General features: G+C 43.4%; 1 protein-coding gene across 3 annotated transcripts in view; it reads right to left on the reverse strand.

Moving 5' to 3' along the window:
- The window catches only part of ADAMTSL1 (ADAMTS like 1), a 904787-nt gene that overhangs the window by 23339 nt on the left and 862559 nt on the right, over positions 1-18889 (reverse strand). For all 3 annotated transcript variants that reach the window (XM_032880520.1, XM_032880523.1, XM_032880522.1), the window contains exons 24-26: positions 10217-10429; positions 8415-8595; positions 5036-5243 (exon numbers count right to left, since the gene is read on the reverse strand). In XM_032880520.1, the coding sequence (XP_032736411.1) occupies positions 5036-5243; positions 8415-8595; positions 10217-10429 (602 nt within the window). The remainder of the gene's footprint in view (positions 1-5035; positions 5244-8414; positions 8596-10216; positions 10430-18889) is intronic.

The raw sequence follows: 18889 nt of genomic DNA on the forward strand, positions 1-18889 counted from the left end.
AGGGCCATATGTACCCCAATGTTCATAACAGCAATGTCCACAATAGCCAAACTGTGGAAAGAGCCAAGATACCCTTCAACAGACAAATGGAAAAAGAATATTCCATTTATACAATGGAATATTACTCAGCCATCAGAAAGGATGAATACCCAACTTTTGCATCAACATGGATGGGACTGGAAGAGATCATGCTAAGTGAAATAAGTCAAGCAGAGAAATTATCATATTGTTTCACTTACATGTGGAATATTAGGAATAGCATGGAGGACACTAGGAGAAGGAAGGGCAAAATGAAGGGAGGAGTCAGAGTAGGAGATGAACCATGAGAGACTGTGGACTCTGAGAAACAAACTGAGGGTTTTAGAAGGAGGGGGTATGGGGGAACCTGGTGGTGGGTATTAAGGAGGGCACATATTGCATGGAACACTGGGTGTGGTATATAAACAATGAATCTTAGAAAACTACATAAAAAACTAATGATGTATGGTATGGTAACTAACATAACACAATAAAAATAATAAAATAGCAAAAAAAAGTGGGTATAGAGGGAATGTACCTCAACAAATAATTCCCATGACAAGCCCATAGGAAACATACTCAAAGGTGTAAAGCTGAATGCCTTTCCTCCAAGACCAGAAATAAGACTAGGATGCCCACTTTTGCCACTTTTATTCAATATAGTATTGGCAGTCCTTGTCAGAGCAACTACTCAAGAGAAAGAAATAAAAGACATCCAAATTAGAAAGTAAGAAGTAAAACTGTCACTATATGTGCAGATGACATTTTATATAGAAAACCATAAAGGACCCCAAAACCTGTTAGAACTAATAAACCGATCAGTGAAATTGTAGGATATACAATCAATACAAAAAGTCTATTGTATTTCCAGACTAATAACAAACTGTCAGAAAAATTTTTAAAATTCCATTTGTAATTGTATCAAAAAGAAAAAAAAATCTAGGAATAAATTTACCCAAGGAGGTAAAAGACCTATAAACTGAAAACTAGGACATCAGTGAAAGAAATTGAAGATGCAAGAAGACATTTTATGTTCATAGATCAGATGAATCACTATTGTCAAAACATTCATACTGCTCAAAGTAATCTACACTTTAAATGCAATCCCTGTCAAAATTCCAATGACATTTCTCACAGAAATAGAAAAATCTTAAATCTTAAAATTTGCATGTAATCACAAAAGACCCCCAATAACCAAAGCAATCTGGAGAGAGAACACAAAAGCTGGAAGCGTCATGCTCCCTGCTTACAAACTATTAAAAACTTATAGTAATCCAGACAGTATGGTTTGACATAAAACCAGACACATAGGTCGATGGAACAGAACAGAGAGCTCAGAATTAGACCCATGCATCTATGGTTAATTAATTTATGACAAAGGAGCCATGAATATACAAGGGGGAAAGGACAGTCTCTTCAATAAATGGTGCTGGAAAAACTGGGAAAACCAGATACAAAAAAATGAAATTGAACTACTCTTACATCATAAAGAAAATTGCACTCAAAATGGGTTAAACTTGAACATAATTTTTGAAATCACAGAAATCCAAGAACACATAGGCATTAAGCTCTTTGACATCATTCTTGGCAATTATATGTTGAATCTGACATGAAAAGCAAAGGCAACATGAGGAAAGTAAACAAGTGGGACTACATCAGCAAAGGAAGCCATCTGCAAAATGAAAAGGCAACCTACTGAATGGGAGAAGATATTTGCAAATCATCTAAGGGGCTACTATCCAAAATACATTGGGCACTTTTACAACTCAATAACAGAAAACAAAAAAATGCAATTTTAAAAAGGCAGAGGATCTGAATAGACATGTTCCCTAAGAAGACATACAGATGGTCAACAGGTCATGAGCACGTGCTCAAGATTACCGAGCATCCGTGAAATATAAACCAAAACCACAATGAGATATCACCTCATACCTGTTAGAATAGCCAGTACCAAAAAGACAAGAAGTACGTGTTGATGAGGATGTGGAGAAAAGGGAACCATTGTGCACTGTTGGTGAGAATGTAAATTGGTGCAGCCATTATAAGAAACAGTACGTAGGTTCCTCAAAAATTTAAAGTAGAACTACCACATCAACCAGAAATTCTATTTCTGGGTATCTATCCAAAAAAAAAAAAAATGAAAACACTAACTTGAACGGATACATGACCCCCATGTTCATTGTAGCATTATTTACAACAGTCAAGATGTAGAACTTAAGTATCCATCAGTGGAGGAATGGATAAAGGAAATATGGTGTGTGCACATGCACACACATACACAGAATATTATTCAGCCATAAAAATTATATCTTGCTATTAGTGATGGCATGTATAGACCTTGAGGACATGAAAGTCAAGAAAGACAAAGACAAATACTGTGTGGTTTCATATGTGGAATTTAAACAACCCCTCCCCCCAAACCATAATAAATGCAGAGAATATTGTTGGTTGCCAGAGGTGGGGGTGGGGGTAAGTAAAATATGTGGAGGGGCTGAAACGGTACAAGCCTCCAGTTATAAAATAAACATGTCCTGGAGATGGAAGGTACAGCATGGTGACTATAGTTAATATTCCTCTATTGTATATTTTAAAGTTGCTAAGAGTCGATCTTAAAATTTCATCACAAGAAAAAATTTTTTCCTGAGTAGTTATGGTAACAGATGTTAGACTTATTGTGATCATTTTGTAATGTATATAGATATCCAATCATAGGTTATATACCTGAAATTAACCTAATGGGTACATGTCAATTATACCATGATAAAAAAAATTCATTATCCAAGGCTCTGCTCCAGACCTGCCATATCAGAATTTGCATTTCTGACAAGATCCACAAATGAGTCACATTAAAGCTTGAGACATACTTGTCTAGAAGGATTTAGAAAAAAGAGGATGAGAGTGTTGTTTGAAGGGAAGGAAGGGGGAAGGACTTTTTTTCTCTTTTGGAGGAAAGGAATCACTGAGAATGATCAACATAGACAATGTATGTCCCCTTTAGCGACCTCAGTGAGATGGTGCAGAAACATCTCCCGTGTGAAGCCAGGTCTGTTCCTAATTGTAATTTTACAAACTGCCAGTAAGCCTTGAAGGCCTAGAAGCTGAGCTGCCTTGGGCGGAATGCAAGCTAGCAGAAGTCGGCTTTTTCAGGTAAGAGAAAGATGATATCCCCCAGGCATCAGAGCAAAAGGGAGCTCATGCCTCTTTGATTATGAAGCACATACATTAGGTCACTGGAAATGGGGGTGGGTGTTGGTAAAGGTGCCAAAAAGGAGCCTCATGGCTGAGTGTGTTGGCTGGCCAGAGTTGAGCATTATCCCGGACTCACCTGGGACACAAATGGCCTATGGACTGCAAGTGAATTCTGTGGCCAGATTTCCTCCAAATAACATTTGATCTTCACTAGAGATGGCCACAATGTATTAACTTAATGGGAAGTTCCCAGTGCTTGTTTTCCAAAGAATGCACCTCAGGGTGGGTACGGAGAAACATGAACATTGTAATGTATAGATAGCCAGTTCCAACACGTTTTGAGTTGCTAGCTGCCCAAAACGTTCAGTCACATTAGTTCGTACACTTACACAGGAGATTAAGAGTGCGGTGTAGTTTCGGGCCATCCCAGGAGGCCAGGCTTAATGGCTTGTTTCAGCTACCAACCAGTGAGAAACTATACCTGGCCACTCAGAATAAGCTCAGCCTACAAATTAGTCCCAGACTCTGACGGACAACAGTTGTCACCACACAGCTGGAGGGGAGGGTACCATCTGATTAGCAGGGCAGGCCGCTCTTAGACGCTAAGTAGGTCCCCCGTAGGTTCTGAACACAGACTTTGAAAGGAACGGAGTGTACGCCATCATGTCACTTCTGCCAAGCACCACACTGGATTGCTTTTTTTTTTAAGTCTCAACAACATTTTAAAACAGATGAGTAGGAAAGATGAGTATGAAAACTCCTCTTTGTCTAAATAGAGATGCTAGATCCCTGCAGTGGGGAAAGCTTAGGCTTCTGATTACAACACGAATTCCTGACGGGTGCTCAGTCCTACCCGGCCCCGAAATGATGTGAGAACAATGGTAAGGGGACTCTTGGTGCTCCCATCCTTCTGAGGCTGCTTCCGTCATGGCATAGTGTTTCTCCTGGCTCAGGTTTGTTCTTCTCCATAGAAAATCTTCAGTTTGTGGTAATTTTTTAAAGTCTTAACTAATCATGAAATTTCCTTTCCAAATGGACAGAGTCCTGTGGTTCCTTCCTCTATCCAGAAGCGGCCCCATCCACCCTGGGGTCCTAGGAGCCCCCATTTCTGCTGTGTGTTAAGCTAACCTGGGACTTTCTTGGCTGCCCTCTGGCTGAGAATTGACAAGGGAGTTGGTGGTTTCAAAGTGATCCACTAGGCTTCAACCCTTCTTGGCTCGGAAGAGTGGTTCTCTACACTGGCTGCACACCAGAATAACCTCGTGTGGTTTCTAGAACTTGCCCATACTCCTCTCCCACCCGTGAGCGAGTGACTTAGAATCTCAGGGGGATGCAGCCTGCACACTGGTCTTTTAAAGGAGTTTCTCCAGTGATTCTAACCGTGTCACCCAGGTGGGAACCCCTGGCTCAGAACAACTCTGCACCACCCCCCAGACAGATCCCATCAGAGCTTTAAATCATCAGCCAGGGATGATTTAGGATTTAAGATGATTTAGGATCTAGGACAACCAGTGAGAAGAGGTGGCCTTGCAGAAACTGAGTCTAAAGAAGGGGTTGCTGAGGATTTGCTGCTGATCTGAGAAAGGGATGAGCTCGGTGGGGAGGGAAATAAATAGCGAAAGTGTAATGGCTGTGGGAGGTATGCTTGTGTTAGAGAAGAATGATCCGACACTCTAAGCTTTTGGATGGACACTGGGCGGGTGAATTGATTGACAGATGGGATGTGAAGGGTCTGACATCACAGAGGATGGGGCAGTGGTGGCCTTTTACTTCCTACCGTGGCTGGGTCTGCGCCTTTAGATTTATCTTTCAAATAAAATCCTCTTACCTGGCCCCAGCTGGAGAAGGCCCACTCCACGCAGAGCTGCTGGTTGCAGGCCTGGGTGTCTACTGGCCGTTTGGCGAGCTGTGTGCACAGATCATTGGACACAGGGGTGGAGATCCCAGAGGCTTTCAGCTTCTGGCAGGTCACCCGGCGGGTCTGGACACCTCCCCCACAGCTCCGGGTACAGGCCGACCAGGAGGTCACCATCCACCTGGGGAGAGGAAGAGCAAAGGGTCAGGCTTGGGCAGAGGAATGATGCCATATCGTCTCAGAAACGGAGCCTGTACATCTCCTTATTCTTACCACACAGCTACTAATCTTGGGGCATGGCCCTTTTCATGGTGTACATGGAGTGGAAGGCTGAAAATGGTCCCCCAAAAGATCTGATGTAGACATCAGATCCCCAGAAGCTGGGATTGATACCATGTTCAGACAAACGGACTTTGCAGACTTAATTAAGGACTTTGAGATGCGATTAACCTACATTCTCTGGCTTCACAAATGTCCTTAGAAGAGGAAGAGAGATTAGAGGAGGAGACAGTGTGACCACAGAGGCAGAGGCTGGTACGACGTGGCCATAAGCCGAGGGATGCCTGGGGCCACTGGAAGTCAGCAAGGCTTGAGAAAGTTCCAGGGGTTGCAGCCCAGCTGTCGCCTTGATTTTGGACTTCCGGCCTTCCAAACTGTGAGCAAATAAATGTCTGTTCTTTGTAGCCACCACATTTGTGGTAATTTGCAGCCACAGAAAACAAATAGCCTTTGGAAAATGACTGCAAAGCTGCATCTTGAAAGAGTGGTCTGAACATCACTTGTCTCCCCGGCCCCCAAATCCACGAGCCTGCAGAGGGAATGCTCTGGGAAGACAGTCCTTTAGCTTAGTTACGCCACACTGTGGTTCTGGGACTTCCTGAAGCCAGCCAGGTGCATGGAGGAAGGGGGACGGTCTCCTAGGGAAGTCAGATCCATACTGTGTCTCTGGCTTTCCCCCGAGTCAGTGTTTCGTCTGCTAGTACTCACTCTCTTTTCTACCTTGCCTTAGCCCACGTCTCACTGGATTTTGTTGAATCCCTGGGAAACAGGCTAAGTTCCTTCTGGCTTTGTGCAACAGTTTCCCACCTCCACAAGTCATGGGGCATAGGCCCTACACCTGCTCGCGGGCTGCCTGTGGGGAGACTGTCGTTTCTCAGGATGTTAGGTTCCGGCTACAATCTGGGCCGTCAGAAGTGAGATGGGCTAGGACTGCGCAAACAGCTTTTCTCACAAGGCCCAGCTAGAATTTGGGAAACACAATGAAATCCTTGGTCCAGATTACAACCCCGTAGGGGCTCTCTGTGCATGTTCACACCTAGGGCTAGTTTTCAAAGAGAAGGGGAAAAGGGGACAGTGTGGGGGAAACAGAAAAGCCTTGGTGCGTTCCAGCCACCTTAGTCAGTCTAGGGAAAAAGAGCATTCTTGGGTTTTAATGCCCGAGACAGAGTTTATCTAAATGAAGTGGTAGAACAGCCACCAGGGTCCAAGCTGGACTTCCCGGCCCTATTCACAGACAACCAGGGCGACCCTTGTTTGTGTTCAGAGAAGGCTGCTGAGGTGCCTGAGAAGCGGGGCCGGGAAACCAGTCAAAGGTGGACCTGGGGCCACTTCCTGGTCCCGTGGCGCCACATGTGGCTCCCAAGAGAGGCAAGTAGCAGAGACAGGGAGCCAATTCCTTTTGAATCCGGAGCTGTGACTTATTTAGTTTGGCGGAGCCTCCCTGCTCCATCGGCGCTGGAGAGAGAGGACTGTGTGCTGGTCTCCAGTGTGCAAGAGCAGAGCCACTTTGGAAGTCGGCACGAGGTGTTGCAAGGCTCCTGGGGGCACTGAAACCCAAGCTGACACAGCCATTGTTTCATTTGCAGGAGTAAATGAGGCTGATTGACTCTGACCATCACCACAGCAAATCAAAAGGCCCTCGGCAGGTCCAAGACTTCGTCTTCATTTCAAATAGCTTGGTGAGGGCAGTCCTCCAGCCCCTCATATCCCTGGTGAATGTCAAGCCTGCATTTCAATCAACTTTTATTTCCAAATATACATTTCAGCAATTTTTCAGGAGTTGGGGTCGGGGGCGGGGAGGTTTGAGAAAGGAGAGGTATGGCTATGTTACAGTTCAGGAAGGGTATAAAAGGACATTAATCATTCCCATGGAAACCTTCCCGTCAGCAAGTCAAACTGCTGATATTAATGAGCGTGTTTCATATTTCATTGAGTCTCTCCTGGTTTCAGCTGCTCCTTATGACTCAGCTGGCAAAACACAAAGCGGGTGTCTGAGTCGTGTAAGAAAGTCCCCCAGACAGGTAGGAAGGGGGCATCGCGAGGCCCAGCCAAGTCCCCCCAGGCTCGGGATGCCATGCTGGTGCCAGCTCTAAGCCCATCCAGTACCCCTTCAGTGATGGCCAGCAAACTGGGGGTAGGAGGCTCTGTGGGACTCACAGCTTCTCAGAGCTGGAAGAGGCAGAGACAGAGGTGGTCACTCTGGGACCAGAGGCCAGAAGCTCTATCCAACATGGAGGCAACTACAGAAAATGAAGATGTGTTTTGCCTCAATGCAGGATGCAACCCTTTGAAGAAGAGGGTAACATTTCCTCACCTAGAGTACTGAGTAGCACTGTTTCTGAAGTTTGAAGAAAGGGGAGAGTCTGGGATCAAGGCCAGTAACCCCTCTGTCCTCAGCACCTCAGCTGCAAACACAGTTGTCCTCTTATAGACTAGAGAGCAAATTTCTTTTTCTTCTTTTCTCTTTCCTTCCTTCCTCTTCATTCCCCTTCCTTCCATCTATCCATCCATCCATCCTTCCTTCCTTCCTCTCTCTCTCTCTCTCTTTCAGATTTACTTATTTGACAGAGAAAGCACAAGCAGGGAGAGCAGCAGGCAGAGCGAAAAGCAGGCTTCCCAGTGGGGAGCCTGATGCAGGGTTCGATCCCGGGACCCCAGGATTACAACCCAAGCCGAAGGCAGAGGCCCAGTGACTGAGTGATGCAGGTGCCCCAAGAGAGCAAATTTCTTATTTCAGGATGTGAGCGAGCTCTGGCTAGGGCCTGGGATGCTTCTGCTCCCTGAACAGACCCTCTCAGGCACTTGGGGTACCCCGGGCAGTCCTTAGCCCACCAAGTGGTGAGAAAACCAACTGCCGAGGGAGGAGGCCCGACCTGAGGGATATTTTCCACAGGGTGGGGAGGCCTGGCAAGTCGGGATCTGTAGAGAAGCACAGGGCCTTGGGGGGCAGGCATCCTTGCTGACACTCCGTGTCTCTCCCTCTACAGTGCCAGACAAAGGCTAGCCGCCGACTTGGCTAACAGGGCCCAGCCTTGGGGTTGGGGAGGCCTGAGCTGGCACGCCGCACACTCACCGAGAAGGGCAGTCTCTCCGGTTGCAGGCGATGGGCTGCACAGCGGGGCGCACTTTCCCCGCACAGTGAGTGGGGCTGACCTCTGTGCTGTTCAGGAGACACCTCAAGCGGGGCTGCTGAACGCCCCTGTTACCACAGGAGGCCGAACAGGTTGCCAGTCTGTCCACAGACCACCAGTAATCTGTCACAGGAGGAGGATCACAGGTGAGAAGAGGACTGCGCATTGCCCGTGCTCTGTGGGCACGAGGACCTCTCGTGAATGACCCTCTGCCCTTCAGTGGGCGCCCTTCCCCACTTAGGTAGCCAAGTGGCCTGGTGTCCAGGAGCATCAGTTACTTATCCATGAAATGAGTCCCAAACCCCTACATCGCAAAGTTACTGTGAGGACTGGATGTCATGAAAGCAAAAGGGCTGAGCCTGGTGCCTGGCGCAGAGTATTTAACCAGTGGCTGGAGTCCTTAGTTTTAAGTAAGATTCCTAAGTACTTTTTCTTCCTAGTGGGTCACCAGAAAGTGACTTTCTTTTTCAACAAAGAGATGCAGAAATATCAGAGATACTTTGCAATCGTATTTGTACGTGCACCTTTGAGTTGAACTTGGGAAAAAAAACTTCACCAAAAACCACCATAAAAAACCCAGCCTACCCAGAGAGTACTCATTTCCATGAGACGATGACATCGGGAAGAAATTCAGTTTCTGTGGATTTTCTATTTGGGGATCTGGGACTCACTGGTAGGAAAGCTGTTAAAAATAACTGGGGGCTGGTAAACCGTGAGTGCTTATTTGCAAGGTCGTATATTACAAATCTTGCAGATAGGCACTGGCTTCTGGTTTTCAGCTGAGAATGGCTGGTTGGCAAGAAAAGGGAACATTTACTTTCCTGTCCGGAAAGCCAAATGGCAGGGGAGAATGTTTAAGGGGAAAACCCATTTGCTCAGCAAAATCTCCCTCCTCCTGTGCTACACTGGCACAAAATTCTGTCCCCTGCAGAATCCCCCATTTTAGAATGCATGCAATAGAATTTTGCTTTCCCTCAAAATAGTCCCCCACAGGCCACAGGTAGAAATAGCCTCTGGAAAACCTGAAAGCCTCACTTGGTTTCCATAACCAGACCCAGTTTGGGTTTGTTCCCCACTGTTTCAGGCTCATTCAAACCTTTTCTTGGTGTAGCTAAAGCCAGGCCTCCCCCAAGGGCTTTCTGAACTGCCTGTGTTCCTGGAAGATTAACGCAGGAGCCACAGAAAAGGTGCCTGTAGAACACTTAGCACATGACTGCAGCGTAAGACCCATGAGCACGATAAGCGGGTCCTGGCACCAGCTTGACTCTCCAGGAGAGGAGGCAATAACCAAGTAGTTCAGATCCAGAGGGTTTTTTTTTTTTTTTTAAACCAAACTAACGGAGAAAACTTGCATTAGTTTAATAAGCTGCTTTGCACGCATGTGTGCGTGTGCTTGCATGCATATAAGTGTGTGTATGTGTGACTCTAACTAGTTAAACAAGCATAAATGAAACTTCTTGGCTTTGCTATAGCACGGTGCTTCCCTGGTCCTCAGTGGCAGCAACAAGGAGCAGCAGAAGCACCCATCTGCAAGAGCAGCACAGACTTTTCCAGATTCTGCTGCGACAGAGCCTGTGGCTCTTCTGAAGGACCTCAATGTACAGAGTCCTGGTTGGGCTTGATTTGCATGCTCTAGGAGCCACTGAGATCAGACATCACTTAGTTTTACTAGAGAATTCGATTCTCAGGTGGACTTTCTTCTTCAAGAACTAAGCCCGGCTCCAAAGCCCGCAGGGTTTCTTACCTTGGATCACTAAAGAGGCCTTCTGCACGAGCACTCCTGCCTCGTTCTGAGCAATGCAGCTGAACTCCCCTTGAGACCCGCCGCTAAGATTTGCCACCTGTAGAATCTGTCCAGCTGCCAAGATGTGATGTGTCAGTCCTGGGACAGTCGCGACTGGCTGACCACCATGGAACCACGTGATGTTGGGGGTAGGGTGACCTTTGATGGGACAGCCTAGAAGGAGAGGAGGAGGGAGAGGAGCCATTAATAAAGTGAAATGGGGTATACAGCTGATATGTAGATGCATACGTACTGTGGGGTCTCCTCACCAATGGCATTTTTCTTATGCTTGCTCTTTCCAACCCAATAGATGTTTCTACTCAGGAATTTCAGGAAGATGACTATTATTCATTCAATGAAGGAAAAATTCTTAGAGTACCCAAAGTGCCTATTTCTTTGTCCTTGTATGAACTTTTAAAAAAATGAAGCAATTAATATCCACTCATTGAATATTTTCCAAGTTAATTAGTTTCTATACTGATTTTTGTGCTCAAGGAAATCACATCTTCAAATGCAGTGAGTTGGGAAAAAAATGCTACACAGTAATAGTGAAAAATCAGGGGCGCCTGGGTGGCTCAGTGGGTTAAAGCCTCTGCTTTCGGCTCAGGTCATGATCCCGGAGTCCCGGGATCGAGCCCCGCATCGGGCTCTCTGCTCAGCGGGAAGCCTGCTTCCTCCTCTCTCTCTGCCTGCTTCTCTGACTACTTGTGATCTCTGTCTGTCAAATAAATAAATAAAATCTTTAAAAAAAATAGTGAAAAATCAAACTCTAATTGGTGAAAGTCTAATAGTTGCCACTATTTTACTGTGTGTATGATTTTCTAGTCAAAATTTTTAACAGAATCTAGGAAAACAAGTGTAAATGCTGACTTCATTTTTCAGCCAGTCAAGAAACTTGGCCTTCTAACTGCTTTTACCAAGCCTGCACTGGACATGCACTTATCAATGTAGTCACTGAACATACTTTGATACATTAAAATCCTAAAATATTAAACTTAGATATTATGTCTCCCCAAGCTTTTATAGCAGAGAATTATTAAACTGACTGCAAAATTGTGAGAAAAAACTATTTTTCTCTAAACTCAGAGAACTTGCTGAATTTGCTGTTGTGTCTTCAACAATTTAGCTTCACAGAAAATTTATTTGGAAGTTTTCTTTTTATTTTTTTTTTAATTTAAATTTTAGGTAGATAACATACAGTGCAATATTGGTTTCAGTAGCAGAATTCAGTCATTCATCACTTACCCAGTGCTCATGATAACCAGTTCCCTCCCTGACACGCACCACTCATCATCCATCTAGCCCATCCCCAACCCACCTCCCTCCATCAATCCTCAGCTTGTTCTCTATCATTAAGAGTGTCTTATGGCTTGTTTCCCTCTCTCATTTTTTTCTTTTTCCCCTTCTCCTATGTTCATCTCTTTTCTTTATGAAATTCCACATATGAGTGAGATCATATAGTATCTTTCTCTCACTTATTTCACTTAGCATAACACAATCTAGAGCATTCATGTCATTGCAAATGGCAAGATTTCATTCTTTTTCATGGCTGAGTAATATTCCATTACTCTTCTTGACCCATTCACCATTAGATGGACATTTGGGCTCTCTCTATCATTTGGCTGTTGTTGATAATGCTGCTATAAACATTGGGATGCATGTATCCCTTCAAATCTGTATTTTTGTATACTTTGAGTAAATACCTAGTAAGTAGTGCACTTGCTGGATCATAGGGTAGTTCTATTTTTAACACTTTGAGGAGGCTCCATACTGTTCTCTACAGTGGCTGCACCAGTTTGCATTTCCACCAACAGCACAAGAGGGTTCCCCTTTCGCTGTATCCTTGCCAACATTTGTTGTTTCTTGTGTTGTTAATTTTAACCATCTGACAGGTGTAAGATGATATCTCATAGTGGTTTTGATTTGTATTTCCTTGATGATGAGTGATGTTGTATCTGGTAGCTGTGTGGATGTCTTTTTGGGAAAAGTGTTTTTTCATGTCTTCTGCCCATTTCTTTTGTTTTTTGTTTATTTTATTAATATTTTTAATTTTATTTTTTATAAACATATATTTTTATCCCCAGGGTACAGGTCTGTGAATCACCAGGTTTACACACTTCACAGCACTCACCATAGCACATACCTTCCCCAATGTCCATAACCCCACCCCCCCTCCCAAACCCCATCCCCCCATCAACCCTCAGTTTGTTTTGTGAGATTAAGAGTCACTTATGGTTTGTCTCCCTCCCAATCCCATCTTGTTTCATTTACTCTTCTCCTACCCCCTTAACCCCCCATGTTGCATCTCCTCTCCCTCATATCAGGGAGATCATATGATAGTTGTCTTTCTCCGATTGACTTATTTCGCTAAGCATGATACCCTCTAGTTCCGTCCACGTCATCGCAAATGGCAAGATTTCATTTCTTTTGATGGCTGCATAGTATTCCATTGTGTGTGTGTGTATATATATATATATCTTCTTTATCCATTCGTCTGTGGATGGACATCTAGGTTCTTTCCATAGTTTGGCTATTGTAGACATGGCTGCTATAAACATTCTGGCGCACGTGCCCCTTTGGATCACTACATTTGTATCTTTAGGGTAAATACCCAGTAGTACAATTGCTGGGTCATAGAGTAGTTCTATTTTCAACATTTTGAGGAACCTCCATGCTGTTTTCCAGAGTGGTTGCACCAGCTTGCATTCCCACCAACAGTGTAGGAGGGTTCCCCTTTCTCCACATCCTCGCCAGCATCTGTCATTTCCTGACTTGTTAATTTTAGCCATTCTGACTGGTGTGAGGTGATATCTCATTGTGGTTTTGATTTGTATTTCCCTGATGCCGAGTGATATGGAGCACTTTTTCATGTGTCTGTTGGCCATCTGGATGTCTTCTTTGCAGAAATGTCTGTTCATGTCTTCTGCCCATTTCTTGATTGGATTATTTGTTCTTTGGGTGTTGAGTTTGCTAAGTTCTTTATAGATTTTGGACAGGAGCCCTTTATCTGATATGTCATTTGCAAATATCTTCTCCCATTCTGTCAGTTGTCTTTTGGTTTTGTTAACTGTTTCCTTTGCTGTGCAAAAGCTTTTGATCTTGATAAAATCCCAAGAGTTCATTTTTGCCCTTGCTTCCCCTGCCTTTGGCGATGTTCCTAGGAAGATGTTGCTGTGGCTGAGGTTGAAGAGGTTGCTGCCTGTGTTCTCCTCAAGGATTTTGATGGATTCCTTTCTCACATTGAGGTCCTTCATCCATTTTGAGTCTATTTTCGTGTGTGGTGTAAGGAAATGATCCAATTTCATTTTTCTGCATGTGGCTGTCCAATTTTCCCAACACCATTTATTGAAGAGGCTGTCTTTTTTCCATTGGACATTCTTTCCTGCTTTGTCGAAGATTAGTTGACCATAGAGTTGAGGGTCTATTTCTGGGCTCTCTATTTTGTTCCACTGATCTATGTGTCTGTTTTTGTGCCAGTACCATGCTGTCTTGATGATGAAGCTTTGTAATAGAGCTTGAAGTCCGGAATTGTGATACCACCAACCTTGGCTTTGTTTTTCAATATTCCTTTGGCTATTCGAGGCCTCTTCTGGTTCCATATAAATTTTTAGGATTATTTATTCCATTTCTTTGAAAAAATGGATGGTACTTTGATAGGAATTGCATTAAATGTGTAGATTGCTTTAGGTAGCATAGACATTTTCACAATATTTATTCTTCCAATCCAGGAGCATGGAACATTTTTCCATTTCTTTGTCTCTCACTCAATTTCTTTCATGAGTACTTTATAGTTTTCTATGTATAGATTCTTATCTCTTTGGTTAGGTTTATTCCTAGGTATCTTATAGTTTTGGGTGCAATTGTAAATGGGATGGACTCCTTAATTTCTCTTTCTTCTGTCTTGTTGTTGGTGTAGAGAAATGCGACTGATTTCTGTGCATTGATTTTATATCCTGACACTTTACTGAATTCCTGTACAAGTTCTAGCAGTTTTAGAGTGGAGTCTTTTGGGTTTTCCACATATAGTATCATATCATCTGCAAAGAGTGATAATGTGACTTCTTCTTTGCTGATTTGGATGCCTTTAATTTCCTTTTGTTGTCTGACTGCTGAGGCTAGGACTTCTAGTACTATATTGAATAGCAGTGGTGATAATGGACATCCCTGCCGTGTTCCTGACCTTAGCAGAAAAGCTTTCAGTTTTTCTCCATTGAGAATGATATTTGCAGTGGGTTTTTCATAGATGGCTTTGATAATATTGAGGTATGTGCCCTCTATCCCTACACTTTGAAGAGTTTTGATCAGGAAGGGATGCTGTACTTTGTCAAATGCTTTTTCAGCATCTATGGAGAGTATCATATGGTTCTTGTTCTTTATTAATGTGTTGTATCACATGGATTGATTTGAGGATGTTGAACCAGCCTTGCAGCCCTAGAATAAATCCCACTTGGTCGTGGTGAATAATCCTTTTAATGTACAGTTGAATCCTATTGGCTAGTATTTTGGTGAGAATTTTCACATCTGTGTTCATCAAGGATATTGTCTGGTTTTGGGATCAAGGTGATGCTGGCCTCATAAAATGAGTTTGGAAGTTTTCCTTCCATTTCTATTTTTTGGAACAGTTTCAGGAGAATAGGAATTAGTTCTTCTTTAAATGTTTGGTAGAATACCCCCAGGAAGCCGTCTGGCCCTGGGCTTTTGTTTGTTTGGAGATTTTTGATGAGTGTTTCAATCTCCTTACTGGTTATGGGTCTGTTCAGGCTTTCTAGTTCTTCCTGGTTCAGTTGTGGTAGTTTATATGTCTCTAGGAATGCATCCATTTCTTCCAGATTGTCAAATTTGTTGGCGTAGAGTTGCTCATAGTATGTTCTTATAATTGTCTGTATTTCTTTGGTGTTAGTTGTGATCTGTCCTCTTTCATTCATGATTTTATTTATTTGGGTCCTTTCTCTTTTCTTTTTGATAAGTCTGGCCAGGGGTTTATCAATCTTATTAATTCTTTCAATGAACCAGCTCCTAGTTTCGTTGATTTGTTCTATTGTTGTTTTTTTTTTTGGTTTCTATTTCATTGATTTCTGCTCTGATCTTTATAATTTCTCTTCTCCTGCTGGGTGTAGGCTTTCTTTCTTGTTCTTTCTCCAGCTCCTTTAGGTGTAGGGTTAGGTTGTGTACCTGAGACCTTTCTTGTTTCTTGAGAAAGGCTTGTACCGCTATATATTTTCCTCTCAGGACTGCCTTTGTTGTGTCCCACAGATTTTGAACCGTTGTGTTTTCATTATCATTTGTTTCCATGAATTTTTTCAATTCTTCTTTAATTTCCTGGTTGACCCATTCATTCTTTAGAAGGATGCTGTTTAGTCTCCATGTATTTGGGTTCTTTCCAAATTTCCTCTTGTGATTGAGTTCTAGCTTCAGAGCGTTGTGGTCTGAAAATATGCAGGGAATGATCCCAATCTTTTGATACCGGTTGAGACCTGATTTAGGACCGAGGATGTGATCTATTCTGGAGAATGTTCCATGTGCACTAGAGAAGAATGTGTATTCTTTTGCTTTGGGATGAAATGTTCTGAATATATCTGTGATGTCCATCTGGTCCAGTGTGTCATTTAAGGCCGTTATTTCCTTGTTGATCCTTTGCTTGGATGATCTGTCCATTTCAGTGAGGGGAGTGTTGAACTCCCCTACTATTGTTGTATTATTGTTGATGTGTTTCTTTGATTTTGTTATTAATTGGTTTATATAGTTGGCTGCTCCTACGTTAGGGGCATAGATATTTAAAATTGTTAGATCTTCTTGTTGGACAGATCCTTTGAGTATGATATAGTGTCCTTCCTCATCTCTTATTATAGTCTTTGGCTTAAAATCTAATTGATCTGATATAAGGATTGACACTCCTGCTTTCTTCTGATGTCCATTAGCATGGTAAATTCTTTTCCACCCCCTCACTTTAAATCTGGAGGTGTCTTCGGGTTTAAAATGAGTTTCTTGTAGGCAGCATATAGATGGGTTTTGTTTTTTTAATCCATTCTGATACCCTGTGTCTTTTGATTGGGGCATTTAGCCCATTAACATTCAGGGTAACTATTGAGAGAGATGAATTTAGTGCCATTGTATTGCCTATAAGGTGACTGTTATTGTATATTGTTTCTGTTCCTTTCTGATCTACTACTTTTAGGCTCTCTCTTTGCTTAGAGGACCCCTTTCAATATTTCCTGTAGAGCTGGTTTGGTGTTTGCAAATTCTTTCAGTTTTTGTTTGTCCTGGAAGCTTTTAATCTCTCCTTCTATTTCCGATGATAGCCTAGCTGGATATAGTATTCTTGGCTGCATGTTTTCCTCGTTTAGTGCTCTGAATATATCATGCCAGCTCTTTCTGGCCTGCCAGGTCTCTGTGGATAAGTCTGCTGCCAATCTAATATTTTTACCATTGTATGTTACAGACTTCTTTTCCCGGGCTGTTTTCAGGATTTTCTCTTTGTCACTAAGACTTGTAAATTTTACTATTAGGTGACGAGATGTGGATCAATTCTTATTGATTTTCAGGGGGGTCTCTGCACCTCCTGGGTTTTGATGCTTGTTCCCTTTGCCATATTGGGGAAATTCTCTCCAATAATTCCAATATACTTTCTGCTCCCCTCTTTCTTCTTCTTCTGGAATCCCAATTATTCTAATGTTGTTTTGTCTCATGGTGTCACTTATCTCTCGAATTCTGCCCTCGTGGTCCAGTAGCTGTTTGTCCCTCTTTTGCTCAGCTTCTTTATTCTCTGTCATTTGGTCTTCTATATAGCTAATTCTTTCTTCTGCCTCATTTATCCTAGCAGTGAGAGCCTCCATTTTTGATTGCACCTCATTAATAGCTTTTTTGATTTCAACTTGGTTAGATTTTAGTTCTTTTATTTCTCCAGAAAGGGCTTTTATATCTCCCAAGAGGGTTTCTCTAATATCTTCCATGCCTTTTTCGAGCCTGGCTAGAACCTTGAGAATCGTCATTCTGAACTCTAGGTCTGACATATTAACAATGTCTGTATTGATTAGGTCCCTAGCCTTTGGTACTGCCTCTTGTTCTTTTTTTTTGTGGTGAATTTTTCCGCCTTGTCATTTTGTTCAGATAAGAGTATATGAAGGAGCAAGTAAAATACTAAAAGGGTGGCAACAACCCCAGGAAAATATGCTTTAGCCAAATCAGAAGAGATCCCAAATCGTGAGTGGGGAGAAAGGGGATAAAAAGAGGTTCAGAAAGAAAAAAAAAATGAAACAATTAAAAGAAGAAAACGAATAAAGAAAAAATATAAAAAGGAAAAAATATATTAGATAAACTAGTTAAAAACGTTAAAAAAGAAAAGGGTAAAAGTTAAAAAAAATTAGCAGAAGAATAGAAAAAAAAATTGAAAAAGAAAAAAAAATTAAATTAACTGCAAGGCTAAAGAATCATGGGGAGAAAGCCATGAGTTCCGTGCTTTGCTTTCTCCTCCTCTGGAATTCCGCTGCTCTCCTTGGTATTGAAACTGAGCTCCGTGGTAGGTGAACTTGGTCCTGGCTGGATTTCTGTTGATCTTCTGGGGGAGGGGCCTTTTGTAGTGATTCTCAAGTGTCTTTGCCCCAGGCGGAGTTGCACCGCCCTTACCAGGGGCCGGGCTGAGTAATCCGCTCGGGTTTGCTTTCGGGAGCTTTTGGTCCCTGAGCGCTTTCCGTAGAGTTCCGGAGGATGGGAATGAAGATGGCGGCCTCCCAGTCTCCGGCCCGGAGGAGCCGAGAGCTCGGGGCCCCACTCCTCAGTGCGCCCTCAGAGAACAGCGCCCAATTTCTCCCGTCACCCTGACCTCTGGCCGTGCTCCGAGCTGACCGAGCCTGCGTCCGGTTCAAGGTAACCCCGAGCTGTGAGCTCACTCCTTGGCTCTGTCTCTGTAGCCGGCTTTCCCGTTCTAATACCTTCAAGCTCTGCGACACTCACACACCCCTGATCCTTCTGTGACCCTGCGGGACCTGAGGCCACACTGACCCCGCTTGGGCTTCATCCCGGTTAAGCCTCTGGAGCGATGTCCCTCAGCGGAACAGACTTTTAAAAGTCCTGATTTTGTGCTCGTTGCTCCGCCGCTTGCCGGGAGCCGGCCCCTCTCCCTGCGGTCTATTTTCCCGTCACTTTGGATTCACTTCTCCGCCAGTCCTACCTTTCAGAAAGTGGTTGATTTTGTTTCTAGAATTGCTGTTCTTCTCTTCGATCTCCCGTTGGATTTGTAGGTGTTTGCAATCTTTAGATAAGCTATCTAGCTGATCTCCCGCTACCCGAAGTAGTCTCAGCCTGCTATTTCTCCGCCATCTTGACTCCTCCCCTCTTCTGACCATTTCTTAACTGGGTTATTCGTTTTTTGGGTGCTGAGTTTGATAAGTTCTTTGTAGATTATGGATACTAAAGTTTTATCAGATATGTTGTTTGCAAATATTTTCTCCCATTCTGTAGGCTGCCTTTTAGTTTTGTTTATTTCCTTTGCTGTACAAAGAACAGCTACCTGCATGGATGTGTGTGCCTATGGATCCAGAAGAGAAGAAATTTTTCAATGTTGGCTTGTTTTCTATTCTGGAGGAAACACTGTTAGAATTTGTATAGGATGCAGGGTTAACACAGGAAACGTTCTTA

This window comes from Lontra canadensis, unplaced genomic scaffold (assembly GCF_010015895.1).
Source record: "Lontra canadensis isolate GAN:19392208 unplaced genomic scaffold, GSC_riverotter_1.0 scaffold70, whole genome shotgun sequence".
Taxonomy (NCBI): Eukaryota; Metazoa; Chordata; class Mammalia; order Carnivora; family Mustelidae; genus Lontra; species Lontra canadensis.